The following is a 19,549-nucleotide window of genomic DNA, read 5'->3' as shown; positions in this document are numbered from 1 at the left end:
TTGGCTGTGTCCCCCATTCTAGAGGGTTCTGCAAGAGAGACTACAGATGTATTTAAATCTAAATTACTAAACAAGAGGAATTGCCTTTTTTGCCTCAGTGCTGTAACACATATTCTTACAGACTTCAGAAGGTGCTTGGAAAAATATCCAGAGAAGAGTCTTTAGTTGGAATATGCAGTTTTGTTAAAGTAGAGACCCTCAGAAAACGTTCTGCTGAAATTGTATTTTGGGGCAGAAGAGGGAGAATCTGCCTCTGATCAAATAGCCTAGAATGAAACTTTTCAATGATGTGACTTATTTTTAAGCACATGGTACTTGAGCAAAAATCAAAAGGGAACAGGTGTGTCCAAGTGGTTTTGTTGAAAAAAATAAACATTTAAACCCCTTACAGTGTTCACTGGCAGAAAACAGTATCGTTTGAGCAGGCAGGGATTGCTTTTTTCATGATCTTATTTCCAAAGGTACTTTCAGCTGATGCCCAGCTCTGCACTGATCTTGACAGGTAACTCCAGCTCTGCTTTACTCACGGGGGTTGAGATGAAGTGGTACAGTGAGTGTTCCTTGCTGTGAGCGTAAGAGGACTGAGGGAAATAGGGTTTCCTCTTTCCTCCCAGCCTATGTGCCTACAACCCTGTGACCTGACTCAGCCAACTTTCCCCCATGTACATCTGGGGCACAGTGTGGGGAAGGAAAGGGTTTTTTTAATACTCTCATTTTCTTCATCAGGGCATAATTATGGTGTCATAACACAGCAAATTACAACTTTGACTTTCCTGTTAGGGAGAGGAGTTTGCCTAGATGCTTCCACCTTTTGTTAGCCATTACTCACCCCCCCCTGGCTGTCAGAAGTACAGCGAAGTCAGGATTCTGACAGATGCCCATTTAAAGCTCATTAAAATTCCTGTGCCTCAGCCTGATCGAAGTCACAGGCTCTCCACATTTCATTTTGGATTAATGGAAAATGAAGCTGTAATGAATATTTGCTAAGCACAATTTTCCCCACTAATTTGCTAAAAGGACTGTCATGAAGGAACAGCTGATCCTTTGCAACTTGTGCATTTCCTAGAGGTCATGAGGATAGTAACAGGGTTTCTTCCAAATGGGGGGGATAGTGGTATGGTGGGATAATTAACTAATTAGGCACCCGATCATCTGCTTAGCTAAATTACTTTTGAACCTCAGTGGCCCACAATCAGGCTCTCCTATTTCATATCAAGCTTTTCCATCTTCCCCCTAACTCTCATCTGCCTCTTCCTTAGTCTCCTCACTGAGCAACTATCCTTTCTTCAGTCCTTTCTGCAGTTCATTTCCACACAATGTGGAGTTATTGGCACGATAAACTAGATATGAAACAGTCTGAAAGTGTTAAACAAATAGTGACCCCCTTAGGTGTCTGTTAGAATTGAGAAAATTCTGCCCAGGAGAAGACCATGGTCCAGAATAGCAGGGAAAAATTCATTCCTTCATCTGAACATGCCCCAGAGCACTTCTGCTGTGGGATTTGAGATCCACTTTATAATAGAATGGGTAAAATCTTGGCTTTGCTGCAATTAGTGGCAAAATTCCCACTGACATCACCAGAGCCAGCAGTTTGCTCTGTAAAACTGGCAAATTCTTTAAAAAAGAATGACATACCGCTTAGAGATATAGTTTAGTGATAGTTTTTGTCAGAGTTAGGTTGATGGTTGGACTCAATGATCTGAAAGGTCCCTTCCAACCTAGGCAATTCTATGATTCTATGATTCTAAGAGCTAAGATAGTTCTCAGTGCACACATGCAATGAGTTATAAAGGATTCGATCAGGATCACCGGTGCAAGAGGAAGATCACAGCTGGTATGGCAAAACCTTAGTGAAGACTCCAACTATCTTGTTGGAGAGAAAGGTCTTGTTTTGGACTGAGTTAATGGATTGTTGGAGATCAGTATACTTGGCAGTTCAGGACTGAATACAGTACTAAAATTATTTACCACACACTTTGGTTTTCAAAAGGGCTGTAAGTCAGCTCGAAATCTAATCTTCATGACACATTATGAGAAGAGAATCAAGGTTCATTTCTACCCTGACATCTACCGTGGTTTTATGGCTTTAAGTTATAGATATTTCTGTTCATTAATACACAAGAAGCACAGATAGCCTTGATTCAGACAAAAAGGAAAGGAAAAATTTTAAGGAACACACAGTTTATGAATGGTCTGTAAATTACAGGCAAACCATGCTGGATAATGGAAAAACCCATGATTGAGGGCACAGAAGCACATGGTAGAGAACTCTGTGGTGGGTCCATGTTGATTTGGCTTGATTAGACCTGAGTTGCTAAGCCATTGCTCTGCCCATGCTCCTCACCCTCCAGTTCATTGTTAGTTTTTTAGCATGGGGGGAGCCCCAGACTCAACCTATCCCTGGGTGTCCACTGGCAATATGGGTAAATATATACCCATGCTGACATCAGCTATCTATCATTGCATCCCCAACACCAGGAATCAGTGTCATAAGGAAAGGCTATGACTAGACTGCTCTTCCAACAGTAATTAAAAATGGTCTGTTCTGCAAGGTTGTATGAAGTTATCCTGCAGCCCTTTGGTCAGCTACACACCTCACCTCTACAGCAAATACTCAGAGGCTAGAATTTCATTGCCTTTTCTGCATCTGCTTGCTATTCAGTCCCCAGTATGTTTGAGCACAGGGCAGATGAGTCACTAGCCTGAGGACACCGGGAACAGCAACATGCATTGGACTGGTGGTTCATCTCATATATCTGGCCCTCAACCATTCTCAATACCAGCTGCTTACAGGAAGGAGTGAGGAGTTATGAGATATAACTTGTCCACTGGATGACACACCCTCAACCCACAGAGACACACCATACCTTGCGAACACAGAGGTCTTTGGGCAGTGGGTCTTCAAAGTGTGCACAATAGCTATCCCTTGCTTCTGATGGTTCCTGGCACAATGCTATGCTGAGCAATGATCTGCTTGCCATTTTGTCCTGTGCTTAATCTAGCTCCAGTAAGTAATAAAAAGCAAAGTCCTTCAGCATGGGGGAAACATCTCTGTAATGATACGTTAGGTCTGTGCATCTGTTCTCACAGCAGGGACATGTACTAGAGCTAATCAGGAGCTGGAAGTTGTGTTCCTCAGGAAATTCCGACATCAGAAAAAAATTAATTCCAAATTAGATCGAAATGACTACATTTATAATTTTCTTACAAAATGACATTTCCCCCCCAAAGTAGTTCTAGGCCATCAGAATTTTTTAGTTTGATAGTGTAATCTTGATTAATTTCATTATGACTGTTACACTATATTAAAATATTAAATATCATTATATATATAAAATAATATGAATAGCACAGTATATATATGAATTAGTGATCTAATAGAGGATAAAAGTTGAAATGTAGTTATTTAAAATGAGGGTCTCTACACAAAGCTGAAGCACCTGACTTAAATGCCTCACTTAGGCAAGCAGTCCCCTCTTCTTGTCAAAAGGGAGCAGTGGACTCCCTGAAGGACAACTGGGACTACCCGAGTGGGTTGCCCCTGAGGATCCCACTGCTCCTCACTGACTGTAAAGGGAACATTAAATGTCATGGTTGTCTCCCAAAACATTTACATGCAATAGTGGGAGATTCACCTCTCATTACTTTTCATGTCTCCAGTGAAGCCATCCAGTCCTGCAGACTAGATAATCCAGTCATTGTAAAGAAATAGGTACTTTTACTATATGATTTGTCTCATTCTGATACAGAGATTCTGCTCTAAAAGGGCTGATTTCTGTTTCCAGATTATCAAAGGAGGCTGAAAGGACTAGATCAGCTCCTCTAAATAGCAGGTCCTTGTTCTCTAAATAGCAGGTGTCTGAAATTACATTGATGGCTTCTAATTAAGGGCCACCAAAGCTTTCTTTCCTATTAAATTCTTTATTCCAATGTAATTGCATTTTTATCCACATTCTTGTTGCTTGTCTTGAACACAAACCCCCACTGGACATTATTGCCTTTGTTGCTAGCAGGTCTTTCCATGGCCCGTGCACATCAGCATGGTCTCCTCCCTGGGGACTGAGGAGATCTCAGCAGCAATTCCCCATGAGGGTGTTCCTGCATACTACTGTTTGTGCCAATGATGCTGTGCCACATGTGGAAATGGTGCAAAGACTCAGTGGACCAGGGATTCAAAGTAATCAGGTGTTTAATGGATACTCTCTAGGTGTATGAAGAGGGGAACCAATGTGATGGGGATGGCGTGCTGGGGCCATTTACAGCCCATTTACTCACCTTCTCTCTGTTGCTGTGGGATCATGGTAGGCAGCTGTGGGAACGCTTGGCTAATCTGGCCATAAGCAGCAGGATAAGCAGCTATAGGAGAAAGAAAGGGAGAGAAGAAAGAGGGACAGAATTCAGTGCTGGGAAGCAAGGAGCTTTCACTCCAAACCATTATACCAAGCTAGAGGTGGGCTTTCCCCCTGCATTTTGGCTCCGTGAAGGGCCATCTTGTGCAGCCTGAGATGTGGCAGAAGCACAACGGTCATGTCCCAGGAAGTGCTACATAGCCCTGAGCACCCACCCTCCCTTCAGCTTTGTCAGCAGTAACACCGGCGACAGCCATGCGGTGTAAATGGAGGTCTCTGCTGAGATCTCTCCCAGCAGAATGCGTAACCACCCCAGATGGTACCACAAACACATTAATTCACGAGCTCAGCACGTTGATGCCCATGCTGACAGCCACACAAAGAGTGCATGCACACATTTCCCTGCGTAATCTCTCTTGCACCCTGATTAATTCACATGCTCATAAAAACTGTTCACACGTGTGTTTCCTTACTTACTTTAACCTTCGTATGCCCACATACATATAGGCACAGTTGTACATACACTCTCGGATACACATTTTCTTTCATGTCCATAGAGACTTCCTCTCTCTCACATAAACACATTGGAAATGGTGTGCAGCAATTAAACAATTTTCCCCACCTCAGCTCCCCCACCAAGCAGACAAGGGGAGCCATTCAGTGCCACAGATGGTAGATGATGTGCCTTGCTGCTAAAAATACAGAGTATGGGTCACCTGCGAGCCCAGAGAGAGGGGGATAGGGGCCATGTGTGTGCAGAGGGGTTAATTAACAGCTCAAAGGGTTGAGCTGCTTCTCATCTATCAAACCTCACAAGCAATAAATGACAATAACTAAAACACTAGCAAATGAAGCCCTACATGGAGAATTAAATTAAGTTTCCAGATACAGCATTGACATGAGATAATAGCCATTCCTCAGTGGGAGCCCATGATTGCTCCAGTAACCACAGGAAATAATGACTTTGGGGTGGCAGCTTCCTCACAACATTGGTCATGGACACCTCGTGAGGGGAGGCTGAACACAGCAGGGTCGTGGTCTGCACCAGGTCACTTTGGCTGGTGTCAGTCCATCAAACGCAAAGGAGCTGCTCAGTGTACAGGGTGGCATGAGTGGAGGCTGACCCATTGGGAACTGTGGAGAAAGCCGATGGGAAGCCAGGAGTATGTCTGCATAGCTCCTAAGCAAGCCTCAAGCTAACTAGATGGGGTATGGCCAGTGTAGATACACCCTAAAATATGGGTATGTGCAGACATATCATACCCTGCCAGGCACAGCAGCAGTGGCTCTGCAGGGTCTGGTTGCCCATCTCCCCTCCTCACTGCAGCACTCAGGAGACCTGTTATAGAAAGTGGCCTCCAAATCTGTGGCCTGATTTTGCACTTGTGCACTACTAAGCAGACTAGACCTGGTCCTGCCAGTGAAGCTGCACCAAGGTACAGGTCAGTGAGAGCTGTTCCCTGGGGAAAGGGAGGAGGTTGTCTCCTTAGGGAGAGAAGACCCTGGGCTTTTTGTTTGTTTTCACAAGAAGCGCAAATTTAATCTGAGAGTCTGTGGCCCCCAGCTTGCCCCTGTATCAGGAAACATCTCCCCACAGCCCCTTCAGGCATGTTCAGAGATTAAAAGCTTTAGAAAAGAGAAAGGTTTATTAGGAGAAAGTGTTAATACTAACGGCCTGCATACTGCTGCACTCGAGCGTAGGCTTGCTGCAAGGGGTCTGCTGCAGTGGGGCTCTGTGCTGTGGAGACACAAGAGAGAGAAGGAATTAAGGGGTTAAAACATGACAGGCCCTTTCCCTTTCTCTTCCCTCATCAATATGTTGTGTGAGACAGACAGATCCAGGGGCTTAAGGTCCCAGAAGAGGAGCAGCTTGCGCCAGGACTGACACTGTGCTAGGTGCTGTGCAAACTCAGATCTCAGTGACAGCAAGTCACATGAAACTTTCAATCAGAGCAGAAAACAACAGGGGCATAGCAGGAGGAAGGAGAAGAGAACAAAGTAGTGGCTCCTGCCATCCCAACATCCCTTCGAAGGACTGTGTTGCTGCCAGGCAGCCCCCTGTGAGAGAGGAGATGCTGCTTGGAGAGGAGAGGGACACCACTTGTCTGCTCCAGGGAGGGTGCTGTGAATCTCTGTGTAAGGCATGCAGTCCCTTGCTGGCTTCAAAGTGCATTTTCTCTCTTTACAACTGTGCAGTCCTCCCCCCTAAAACTGTTTATTTTTGTGAAACTTTGAAGTCTAGCAGGAGAACAGGGTGATCAGGCCCAGTCAGCATGGGTTCGTGAAGGGCAGGTCATGCCTATCAAACCTAATATCCTTCTATGATAAGGTGACCCACTTAGTGGATGAGGGAAAAGCTGTGGATGTTATCTACTTGGATTTTTGCAAAGCTTTTGACACTGTTTCCCACAGCATTCTCCTGGAGAAACTGGCTGCTCATGGCCTGGACAGGTGTACTCTTCGCTGGGTAAAAAACTGGCTGGATGGCCGTGCCCAGAGAGTGGTGGTAAATGGAGTTAAATCCAGTTGGTGTCCAGTCACAAGTGGTGTCCCCCAGGGCTCGGTGCTGGGGCCGGTTCTCTTTAATATCTTTATCAATGATCTGGATGAAGGGATCGAATGCACCCTCAGTAAGTTCGCAGATGACACTAAGCTGGGCGGGCGTGTTGATCTGCTTGAGGGTAGGTTGGCTCTGCAGAGGGATCTGGACAGGCTGGACCGATGGGCTGAGACCAATGGTATGAGGTTCAACAAGGCCAAGTGCCTGGTCCTGCCCTTGGGTCACAACAACCCCATGCAGCGCTACAGGATTGGGGCAGAGTGGCTCGAAAGCAGCCCGGCAGAAAAGGACCTGGGGGTGTTGGTTGACAGCCGGCTGAATATGAGCCAGCAGTGTGCCCAGGTGGCCAAGAAGACCAATAGCATCCTGGCAGGTATCAGGAACAATGTGGTGAGTAGGACTAAGGGAGTGATTGTCCCCCTGTACTCGGCACTGGTGAGGCCCCACCTCGAGTACTGTGTCCAGTTTTGGGCCCTTCACCACAAAAAAGACACTGAAAGGGTTATTAAGCATTGGAAGAGGCTGCCCAGGGAGGTGGTGGATTCACCATCCCTGGAGGTGTTTAAAAAAAAGGGTAGATGGGTCACTTAGGGACATGGTTTAGAAGTGGCTTTTGTCAGGGTAGGTTAAAGGTTGGACTTGATGATCTTAAAGGTCCCTTCCAACCTCAGCAATTCTATGATTCTAAATACAACCAAAGCTAGTTAAGATTTTTTTTTCTTTTTCCCCTTTGGTTGATAGGGAGAGAAAAAGAGAGAGAGAGAAATGTGTTGGATAAGCTCGCTCTTTATCTGCAGCAATAAAATATTTAAAGCAAAGCTTGGCTGAACCTCCAGTCCAAATGTCACCTACTATTTCACTTCTTGTTATGAGTTTTATTTGTATTTATTGGTGCTGCACAGTTCTACATCTATGCAGTCCCTCCAGCTTCTTACTTGTAGAATGATCCCTTAGGGAGCTGCCACTTTCCCCTCCATCCCACCTTCTTCTTTCCTACAAGCACAGAGGTGTGGCTGTAGGCAAGGGCTTGGAGGATGCAAAAGTGTGGGTCTCTTCGAAGGAAATCTGGTGCCATTGACCTATCCAAGGAGAGACACTGACTGTATGCCAAAGTGTGGTGGAGGTTGGTAAACGTTAGTGTTACAGGCCCAAGGAACATGGACAAAGTCTCTTATTACAGATACAAATACCAGCTTGAACCTTAAGTTCAAAGATCACCATTGATCATGATGGAAGCTTGCAAGGTCTTGTACTTTTCTCCCAAAATACAAGTATGAATGGTGAGAAGACCAAACTCTGAGGGGAAAAGCCCATTTAGCTAGCTTGGAGGGTTCTGTTCATTATGGGCGTTACTGGATGACAAGGACTTTGAGGCTGGGGTAGTCACAGGAAAAAATAAGTGAGATTTCAGTCTTAGGTTGGAATTTGTTTGACTGATTTTCTAGCTGACTTTTGGCAGGTCCCTCAATTTGTATGTATGTGAAATGGGGAATCACTGCCCTACTGTAAGGATTTTCACCCCTTGAAAAGGGATGTGAGGAGAATACATTAAAACCTGTGGGAGATCAGTGGAAGGCATAGTAGAGATGCAAAGTTATATTTTTAAAGAGTAGATGCTCCAGGAAACTGGAGGAAATGCTTGGAAAATATAAAAACTGTTTCCACTTATTTCTGCCTTCTTGAAGAAGGAAGCAACTAGTCTATTCTTTTTTAACCTCTGCTCAAAACTGTTTTCCTCTAAAAACAGAATGTTGAGCATATTGCTTCAGAATAAAACTGAACAGCTATGAAAGGTTGAGTGATACACCAGTTCCCACACCGCTTTGGGAGAATGGATCATAATAACTTAGACCCCCCCAAAATGACCAAGTCCTGTCAGATAGAAGATATCTCCTGAGGAATATGAGGGGACATGTGGTAAAGGGAGCAAATCTTTATAAGATAGCTATGGTTTTGCAGTCTGCAGTAAAGGAGATGATCTATCGTGTCTGCCCCAAAGGCAACTGCCCTTCCTTGGTTGCACTCATCTGTTTATAGAGCTAGAAGAAGAAATTGTCTCTGCTGCTTAGGAGATACACTCACAGCATTTCCTTCCTCTCCAGCTGAGGCTGGACTCAGGCATGCTCATTCTCTCTCTGACAATTAGCAATGACTGCCTCTTCATTGATACAAAAGAAGTCCCTGAGCAGTACCTGTCTGACTGTGGTCCTTTCCTTTATTCCTTGCCTTAGCTGGGCGCACATGGAAACTGACCACTCTCCCAGCTATAGCTGAGTCTAGGTCCTGAACAGGACCACCTGGCTCACTGCAGGGCTGCTCTCCTTACCCCATGTGTGGATATTTTACCTGCCTTTGGAGCCATACTCTGTCCTTTGTAAGTAAGCGATTATGCTTAGCAAATATACACTGAAAGTCATGGTTTACCTTTAAGATTAAATATTAAAACTGAACAAATGCTTTATTTAAAGGGTTTGGAACAACAGGCTTTTAAATGCATTCTTTTTCCCTCCCACATAAAGCTTTTAGAGTTTATTATTTTCCTGAGTCTTAACGACTTCTCAGCAAGGGTAGTACCTAACTGGATGTTTCTTTCTCAGGAGGCTGCCTTGTGCCCCAAATCACACAGAGAATTTCCTCCTGGCACACAGCACATGCAAGACAGTGGGAAGATTCTTTCCTGGTTTCAATCAGCTTTGCTCCAGGCTGGGAATCACTAACTTATAGGTAAAGAAGATGTGAGGTGACTGGTCTAACACACAGGACCCTAACACTGACCCAACCATCCCTGGACACTCTTGAAAAGGAGCAAGTTGAAAGCATCCCATGGCTGTAGGACTAGACAGCATGGGGAGGCAGCAACCCCTGGCTTGGGGCTCTGTGTTTTACTTGTAGTCTCATATCCTACCTTGGCTGTTTGTGAAAAGCGGTTGTGGTGAGTCACCCCCTGCAGGAATTTAACTTGACAGCTCTTAAAAAAAAAAGATCACCTTTGCTCACTGAAGAACTCATCTTCCTTAGCTCGAAGAGTGTGTTAATTCAGCAAATGAAGATGTGACTTCAGTACAGTGGATGTGTCCATGTTGGCCAACATGGCCTATGAAGATGCAGGGACTCCAGGGCTGGCTAGGTACCCTGGCACGAAGCCAAGGTAGCTTGGGCAGCCATGAGCATATCTTCATGCTGCTGCTCACTCTGCCAGATGAATTAAACCTATTGAAGGGCATAACTGCCTGCGCTTCCAGCTGTAGTGTGGATGAAGCCAATGGCTGGTATCGATCCAGAAATCTCAAGACACAGATTAGACATTTGAGGAAGTTGCGGCCATGCTGTGTTCAGTAAAGTGACAGCCCTCCTACATACTAATGATCCATGAGAAGTTCAGCAAGGGCTCAGATGTATGAGGGGCTCATGATCCAGAGCCAATCTGCCCCAGGCGTTATGTGTGACTGTAGGCTGGAGCACACCACATGCTAAAATTCAAAGTGATGGGGAGACATGAATCATTTCTGTGTCTCAGCACAAGGAGACTATGAGGGAAGATTGCCTTATTCCTCCATAAAATACACATAACTTAACACAGTGTGCACCCCTGTGGCCTTCACACAGATCATACTGTGCTAAGGTAGGAGAGTTACCCTGTCTCATCCACCCTTTCTCCCCATCCAGATGGCCAGTGGTCTTAGTTACTGCAAATATTAGTTGAGCACAGGCATGCAGGGCTGGGAAGAGACCTCATCTCCTCTGCATGCTGTCTGCGCCAAGATGTAAGCCCCCTGTGTCCCAGAAGCTAAATAACTGAGTAAGGGCTGGTAAGAGCTATAGGGATATAGGAGACACTAGATGAGGGACATGAATATCATAAAGTACCTTAAAGGGGCTTTTGGACCAGAACTATCGCATCTATAAGTTGTAAAACCATCAAAAGACCTTGGATGTGCTGGTGACTATCTGTGCAAATGTGCCCATAGATAACATTTAAAATAGCTTTCCTTGTGGTCAGACTCATGGATATCTTACGCCCAACATACAGACGTTTAAGAGATTAAACATGATGTAATAGAATCATAGAATTGCCTAGGTTAAAAGGGACCTTTCAGATCATCGAATCCAACCATCAACCTAACTCTGACAAAAACCATCACTAAACTATGTCTCCAAGCACCACGTCTACCTGTCTTTTAAATACCTCTAGGGATGGTGGCTCAACCACTTCCCTGGGCAGCCTCTTCCAATGCTTAATAACCCTTTCAGTGTAAAAATTTTCCCTAATATCCAGTCTAAACCTCCCCTGGAGCAACTTGAGGCCGTTTACCTCTTGTCTTATTGCTTGTTACTTGGGAGAAGAGACTGACCCCCACCTCTCTACAGCCTCCTTTCAGGTAGTTGTAGAGGGCAATAAGGTCTCCCCTCAGCCTCCTTTTCTCCAGGCTAAACAATCCCAGTTCCCTCAGCTGCTCCTCATAAGACTTGTCCTCCAGACCCCTCACCAGCTTTGTTGCCTTTCTCTGGACCCACTCCAGCACCTCAATGTCTTTCTTGTAGTGAGGGGCCCAAAACTGGACACAGTACTCGAGGTGGGGCCTCACCAGTGCCGAGTACAGGGGGACAATCACTTCCCTAGTCCTACTCACCACACTGTTCCTGATACAGGCCAGGATGCTGTTGGCCTTCTTGGCCACCTGGGCACACTGCTGGCTCATATTCAGCCGGCAGTCGACCAACACCCCCAGGTCCTTTTCTGCCAGGCAGCTCTCCAGACACTCTGCCCCAAGCTTGTAACGCTGCATGGGGTTGTTGTGACCCAAGGGCAGGACCTGGCACTTGGCCTTGTTGAACTTCATACCACTGGCCTCGGCCCATGGATCCAGCTTGTCCAGGTCCCTCTGCAAAGCCTTTCTACCCTCAAGCAGGTCAACACTCCCACCTAACTTGGTGTCACCTGCAAACTTACTGAGGGTGCACTCAGTCCCCTCGTCCAGATCATTGATAAAGATATTAAAGAGAACTGGCCCCAATACTGAGCCCTGGGGAACACCACTCGTGAATGGCCACCAACTGGATTTAACTCCATTCACCACCACTCTCTGGCCTGGCCCTGCAGCCAGTTTTTAACCCAGCAAAGAGTACTCTCGTCCAAGCCATGGGCAGCCAGTTTCTCCAGGAGAATGCTGTGGGAAACGGTGTCAAAGGCTTTACTGTACACACTGAGTATCAGCTGGTGAAGTGAAAGAAGCAGAGAGGATCCTGAGAGGCCATAGGACAACTATCAATCATGTCAGCCCTGCTGAAGTCCATGTAGCCTTGCTGCTTTACAGAAGCTGAGGATCTGGCCTTGCCAGGGCAAACAGATGCTAACAGTAACTTCATTTGGCAGCTCAGGGCAAGAGCCTTATCCCTGGACATCGTGTCTATATTAGTTTGATGTAATGACCCTAGGGATAAAGGGCCAAGGATGGGGGTGAAATCGGTAGCCCAGCTCAAGTGCATCTACACGAATGCACGTAGCATGGGCAACAAACGGGATGAGCTGGAAGCCATTGTGCAGCAGGACAACTATGATGTAGTCGCCATCACGGAGACGTGGTGGGATGACTGTCATGACTGGAATGCTCGATGAATGGCTATAAGCTCTTCAGAAGGGACAGGCAAGGAAGGAGAGGTGGGGGTGTGGCTCTGTACATTAGGGAATGTTTTGATTGTATAGAGCTAGATTCCAGTGATGATAAGAAGTCGAGTGTTTATGGGTAAGGATGAAGGGGAAGGCAAATAAGGGAGATCTTGTGCTGGGAGCATGCTAGAGACCACCCGACCAGGATGAGGAGACAGATGAAGTATTCTATAAGCGGCTGGCTGAAGTCTCGCAATCGCCAGCCCTTGTTCTGGTTGGGGACTTCAACCTGCCGGCTATCTGCTGGAAATACAACACAGCAGAGAGCAGGCAGGCTAGGAGGTTCCTCGAGTGCATGGAAGATAACTTCCTGACACAACTGGTAGGTGAGCCTACCGGGGGGGTGCCTCGCTAGACCTACTGTTCACAAACAGAGAAGGACTAGTGGGAGATGTGGTGGTCAAAGGTCGTCTTGGGGTAAGGAGGGGGGTTAGCAAAACCTCCACCTTGGACTTCCGGAGGGCGGACTTTGGCTTGTTCGGGACACTGGTTGAGAGAGTCCCTTGGGAGACAGTCCTGAAGGGCAAAGGGGTCCAGGAAGGCTGGACGCTCTTCAAGAAGGAAATCTTAAAGGCCCAGGAGCAGGCTGTCCCCAAGTGTCGCAAGTCTAAAGGGCGGGGAAAATGGCCAGCCTGGATGAACAAGGAACTTCTGATGGGACTACTTAGGAATAAAAGGAGGGTTTACCACCTTTGGAAGAAGGGACAGGCAACTCAGGAGGAGTACAGAGATCTCGTTAGGTTATACAGAGAGAAAATTAGGAAGGCAAAAGCCCAGCTGGAGCTCAACTTGGCCACTAACATTAAGGACAACAAAAAAAGCTTTTATAAATACATCAACAAAAAGAGAGCCAGGGAGAATCTCCATCCCTTACTGGATGCCGGGGGGGGAAAGTTGCAACCAAGGACGAGGAGAAGGCTGAGATACTTAATGCCTACTTTGCCTCCATCTTCAATAGTCAGACCAGCTATCCCCAGGGGGTTCAGCCTCCTGAGCTGGAAGATAAGGATGGAGAGCAGAACAACCCACCCATAATCCAGGAGGAAGTAGTCAATGATCTGCTTCTGCACCTAGACACACACAAGTCTATGGGACCGGATGGGATTCACCCAAGAGTACTCAGGGAGCTGGCGGGAGAGCTCACCAAGCCTCTCTCCATCATTTATCAACAATCCTGGTCAACAGGGGAGGTACCAGATGACTGGAGGGTGGCTAATGTGACGCCCATCTACAAGAAGGGTCGGAAGGAGGATCCGGGGAACTACAGGCCTGTCAGCCTGACCTCGGTACCAGGAAAGATCATGGAGAGGATCATCTTGAGCGAGCTCTCAGGGCAAGTGCAGGGCAGCCAAGGGATCAGGGCCAGCCAGCATGGGTTTAGGAAAGGGAGGTCCTGCTTAACCAACCTGATCTATGATTTCTATGACCATGTGACCCGCCTTCTGGATGCGGGGAAGGCTGTGGACGTTGTCTATCTGGACTTTGGTAAGGCCTTTGACACCGTCCCCCACAGCATTCTCCTGGAGAAGCTGGCGAATCATGGCATAGACAAGTGTCCTCTTTTCTGGGTTCAAAACCGGCTGGATGGCCGTGCCCAGAGAGTTGTGATTAAGGGGGTGAAATCCTCTTGGTGGCCGGTCACCAGTGGTGTCCCTCAGGGCTCAGTTTTGGGGCCAGTTTTGTTTAATATCTTTATCAGTGATCTGGATGAGGGGACTGAGTGCACCCTCAGTAAGTTTGCAGATGACACCAAACTAGGTGGGAGTGTTGATCTGTTTGAGGGTAGGAAGGCTCTACGGAGGGACCTGGACAGCCTGGATCGATGGGCCAAGGCCAACTGTATGAGGTTTAATAAGGCCAAGTGCCGGGTCCTGCATTTCAGCCACAAGAATCCCAAGCAACGCTACAGGCTTGGGGAAGAGTGGCTGGAAAGCTGCCCAGCAGAAAAGGACCTGGGGGTGCTGGTGGACGGCCAGCTTAACATGAGCCAGCAGTGTGCCCAGGTGGCCAAGAAGGCCAACAGCATTCTGGCTTGTATCAAGAATAGCATGGCCAGCAGGAGTAGGGAAGTGATCGTGCCTCTGTACTCGGCACTGGTGAGGCCTCACCTCAAGTACTGTGTTCACTTCTGGGCCCCTCTGTACAAGAGGGACATTGAGGTGCTGGAGCGTGTCCAGAGGAGAGCTACCAGGCTGGTGAGGGGTCTGGAGACCAGGTCATATGAGGAGAGGCTGAGGGAGCTGGGCATGTTTAGCTGGGAGAAGAGGAGGCTGAGGGGAGACCTCATTGCCCTCTACAACTACCTGAAAGGAGGTTGTAGAGAGGTGGGTGTTGGCCTCTTCTCCCAGGTGAATAATGACAGGACCAGAGGAAATGGTCTGAAGTTGTGGCAGGGGAGGTTTAGAGTAGATATTAGGAAGAATTACTTTACTGAAAGAGTGGTCAGGCACTGGAACAGCCTGCCCAGGGAGGTGGTTGAGTCACCATCCGTGGGCAGGCTCCATCCCTGGTATTTAAGAAGCGTCTAGATGTGGCGCTTCAGGGCATGCTCTAGTGGCAGAGATTGTAGGTTGTTTGTGTTTTGTTTTTTTTTTTGTGTGTGTGTGTGTTTATGGTTAGACTCGATGATCTCAAAGGTCCTTTCCAACCATGAAAATTCTATGATTCTATGATTCTATGATCATTTCCATATGTCCACGGGAAAAATTCTGCTTAGATACAATTGTCTCTTTGTGAGACAATCCTGGCCAAGATGCCACAAGGTGACCATGGCAGATAACCTTCCATAAACCTGGAGACATAAAACAAGCCAATGACCTACTATATGGCCATAAATATAAATTTGATGAAGGCAGCACTTATTCATTAGGGAGAAGTCAAGAAATGACTCCCAAGTCCTTCAAAGAAAGTAGATCTGTTAATGTCACTTTCCAAATCCTCTGCCTGATGCCAAAAACCAAGTATGATTTCCCAAGTCAGCATGAAATACCAGTGCTTTAAAATTAACACCAGGAAGCTTTCTTATGACTGATATATCTCTAGATTGAAATCGAAATTTTTAAAGAAGTATTCATCTAGTGTTAGGCCCAACATTTAGCTTTTATCAGAGAATGAAAGGATGGAGGCAGCAGAATTAAGTGTGTTGTTAAAAATAAATAAAATCAGTTTAAATGATGTTCTATAAAGAATCCCTCCTGAGATGCCAGTAACCCATTTACAGTGTCTGGCCAAGATGAGCTGTTATATGGGCGCCCCAGGTGAAAGTGGTCGTAGGGGACAGGGGGCTGGAGTCTGCTGTGATGGTCAGGGGTGTAAATCAGGATGAGCTGCACTGAAGCCAGTGGGGGTGGTGAGGAAAAAGGATGATGGTTACTGCCTAAGCCATCAAAAGGGGGCCCTCCATCCCCCTCAGTGGGGTATGGGACAGTGTCCTTGTCCCAGCTCGGGGTAAGAGAAAGCCAAGGAAATCTGCTCTCTGAAATCAGAGGGGCCCAGTACTTCTGAGAGACAAAAGTAGGGTCTGGCACATTTTGGGCCCCTAAGACACCCTGGGATTTAATTTTGGTGGAAGGATTCGGTAAACCTTACACCTATATGATATCCTCTTCACCCCCTGCTTCTGACTGCCTATGTATTTCCTGACAGATATGCTTTATTCCATCTATTTCACTCTATTTTGCAGTGCTGCTCCCTGCACAGGTCTACAAAAACATGTTATCACCCAGATCCACAGCTTTGTGCTCTGCCCCATCTACTCATTCCTTTCACTGTCCTGGAGGTATTTTGCACCTCTCCAGGAGCTGCAGCTTGGCCGCTGTCACCTCTGAGAGGCTGTATGGGAGAGGAGGACAATCAAAGAGAGGCAGTGCTGTTCAGTCAGTGTGGGGGAAATAAGATAATGACAGAAAAAAACCCAACTCTATGTGAAGGCCAGGATTAAAATAAATAAATAAATAACTGAGTAGGAGGTCTCTATTCACCTTCTCCTTAAATCCAATTTAAATCACTCTCTACACCTCTAATCTATATCCATAATTATATCATTTTGTACAACAAGCTTGTGAGACATCTTAAGAAATTTATGTAGATTAAAATTCATGGGTACCATAGTACAGATTCCATATTATTAAGACTGATTAGGACAGCTGATGCTGTGATTAAAGAAGCTGGCATTTACTGTTGTAATTAATTAGGTATTCAGACAGAACAATAACTGCAATAACAGAAAGAATGTGCTGGTCCAGCAGAAAAGAGAGACTGATCCTGTGTTTTATAGTCTTGTTTTACCATTTAGGGGCTGGACACCACTCCGTCAAAGACATGTTGTCCCACTGTCTCTTCCCCTACACATCAAAGGAGCCAAGAAATCCGTGGCATTTGTGCCCTCTGCTCTTCTTGTCTGACATCTTTCAGGACAGAAATGTCAGGTGTGGGGTAAGTCAGTCCCTTTCTCTGCCTGCACAAGTGAAGCCCTGATCTTGCCCAACATCACTGGATGGCGTCTGTTGTGTTCGGGACTGATCCTGGGACCGACTGGCCCGGAGCAGCAGCCTGCCCATCAGCAGAGCTAATAGACAAGGCTGTCATATTAGCATGCCAGCAACTCCTCCTCTACAAAATTAGCTTGGGTAATTATAATAATTATAGATGGCGTTTGAATCCTGTCTCTGCTGGCAATGGGTGAAATTGGTTACTGCCTAATAGTTCTTTGTTGAGCCAAGGAAAATGAATTGATGGTCTCGGATCAGTTTCTACAGCACAGGAATTCACCCATGGGGGACACCTTTATTGCCAGTCTCAGTGGTGGCTTGGAAACATGTGGGCATAAAGGCTTGGCTGCCCATTCATATCGACAGCTAGTCCTCACCAGAGAGGGCTGGACCCCAAATAGAATATGAAGTGGAGCTTGCTGTCTTGCTTGCCCAGACATACCCACAGTGTAACCAAAGGGGAGTGGCGGGACCTCTGCTGTGTCGGCAGAGAGGAGAGAGAGAGATATTCCTGGCAGTGGTGAGGAGTCAGAAACAGAACCAGTAAATGAGGTGACATGTTTACAATGTATTATGAGCAACTGAGGGAACTTTGCTTTTGTATTCCTCAGCAACCTAAGCCCAGCCCAAATGCACTGAAGAACTCAGTATCCTGGAAAACATTCCCCATCTGAGGCTCCACAAAGCTGCCATATCACTGGATCCATTCCTGGCTCTGGTCAAGCTGGACATCCCTTGGCCCAGGAGGAATAAGTTTGTTTGGGAGCTGTTGGATGCTATGGTGTGTATTTCCACTTCTTCCTGGGCACATCACTGGGCAGAAGACCACAGAGCAGTCCTCACTCTTTTCTGGGGGCTCTGCTCTGTGCCTCCTTCCAGTTCCCTCATTTCACTGATCCTTTGACAGCCACTCCCTTCTCTATCTTGTTTGCTGCCCTTTGCTCTCCCCATTTTCTCATCTCTCCCTCCCCTTCTCTTCCCAAGGAGGCTTTATTTTTGGAGCGAGCATTTTATCCAGTCCCTCACAATGCAATCCAGTAGGGCAGGACCTGTTACTGGAGAGCAGAGCACTGATGGTGTGAGACACAGCAGAAACCAGTGCAGATGGTCTCCACTGTTATTGTACATCACACACTGTTACAAAAGAGGCACTGGGCTCTGGGTGGCTAAGAAGCTTTGGCTGAAGAGCTCAGTCCCTCTTAGTATGGCTAATGTGGAAATGGCAAATACTCTTGGGCTGCTGCAAGAAGTGACTCATCATGGCACAACAGATTATGCTTTGTCCCCACTATATGTTGTGACACGTTGCCATGTTCAATAGCTCTGCAAGCTGAAAGACTAAAGGGCAGGCATTAATACACCAAAAGTCCAGATCTCCAAAAGGGCTCAGACTAGTGGAAGGGGAAATATTTACTCTTTGTGATTCTGTCCATGCCAAAAAGTGCACTGTGAGGCATTATGTACTGTCTGAGCTTGGAGAAGGTGAGAGCAAGGCTTTCAAAGAGTATGCCTGCAAGGAACGGTTTTCTAGTGCTACTGCCTGGATCCATAGCCTGGCCGGAGCCACAGAAAAAGTGAATTCTTGCAGGCACTGGAGCTGTGATCAGAGACCTGGTGAGTAGGGACGTTTGACCTACTCTTGCCTTTGCCCCAAAGCCATAGATGGTTCAGTAGCCTGACTCAAATGATACTCTGTGTATCCTTGCTCCAGACAAAGGGAATCTTAAAAAAAGAGCACAGTGGAAGACAGTGAAAAAAAAAAGAGTGAAACTACAGAGTAAATACAATTACATGATATGGACCTGTTTTTATAGTGCAAAGACTGTGGAGTTCTTGGGTCCTTTAGATGCAGCATCAAAAATATTATAGCTAGACACAAAGGTGGACGTGTAGACAAACTGCACAATTAATGGGATTTATTTGTGTCTGAATGATGTGGATGTCATGCCTCTACAGATTTTGATTGTCCTGTTTTGCTATTTTCACATTCTGCTACAGGATATAATGGTGTGAACCCACATTTCAGTTTTTTGTGGAGTATGAAAGAGTATCTGAGAGCAAAATTCAGGTTTTATATATATATGTATTGCAAGTCATTATCATAGCAAGACTATGGTTATGTACATAATACTGCAGCACTCTTGGCCACTTTCAGAATGAGAAATATACCATAAAAGAAAGTTGTTTGGAAGATGCTGACTTTGGATGGGAACTGGCATGTTCTTTTCTTCTCTATAATGTTAGTGCAATTGCATGCTCAGCTTTAATATTTTATTTATACCCTTGCATTTAGAAACACAGACATGCAGAAAACCATAGGTCAGTGCCAGTAACAGATGCTACAGAGGAAAGTGTGAAAAATCCCATAATAAACAATGATGGAATAAGCTCCCCAGTGATGAAAATGTCTTTCTAACCCCAAGCAATTAGTGGCTGGCTTATATTGTAAAGCACCAAGGTTTGTGTCCTTTTTACATTTTTG

The 19,549-nt window shown here is 46.2% G+C and overlaps 1 protein-coding gene across 22 annotated transcripts in view; it reads right to left on the bottom strand.

The window, feature by feature from the left end:
• LOC141735446 (CUGBP Elav-like family member 4) overlaps window positions 1-19,549 on the bottom strand; it is a 788,748-nt gene that overhangs the window by 80,524 nt on the left and 688,675 nt on the right. For 21 of the 22 annotated variants that reach the window (XR_012584735.1, XR_012584727.1, XR_012584729.1 and 18 more), the window contains 2 exons: window positions 6,022-6,087; window positions 4,276-4,356 (listed from right to left, as the gene is read on the bottom strand). Coding sequence is in view for 13 of the 22 variants with exons in the window: in XM_074568250.1 (XP_074424351.1) it covers window positions 4,276-4,356; window positions 6,022-6,087 (147 nt within the window). In the remaining 9 variants the exon portion in view is untranslated. The remainder of the gene's footprint in view (window positions 1-4,275; window positions 4,357-6,021; window positions 6,088-19,549) is intronic. The other variant, XR_012584730.1, reaches the window with a different exon arrangement.

This window comes from Larus michahellis, chromosome W, assembly GCF_964199755.1.
Source record: "Larus michahellis chromosome W, bLarMic1.1, whole genome shotgun sequence".
NCBI lineage: Eukaryota > Metazoa > Chordata > Aves > Charadriiformes > Laridae > Larus > Larus michahellis.
Note: the sequence above shows the minus strand (reverse complement) of the source record. Positions and strands in the feature narration are given on the sequence as shown.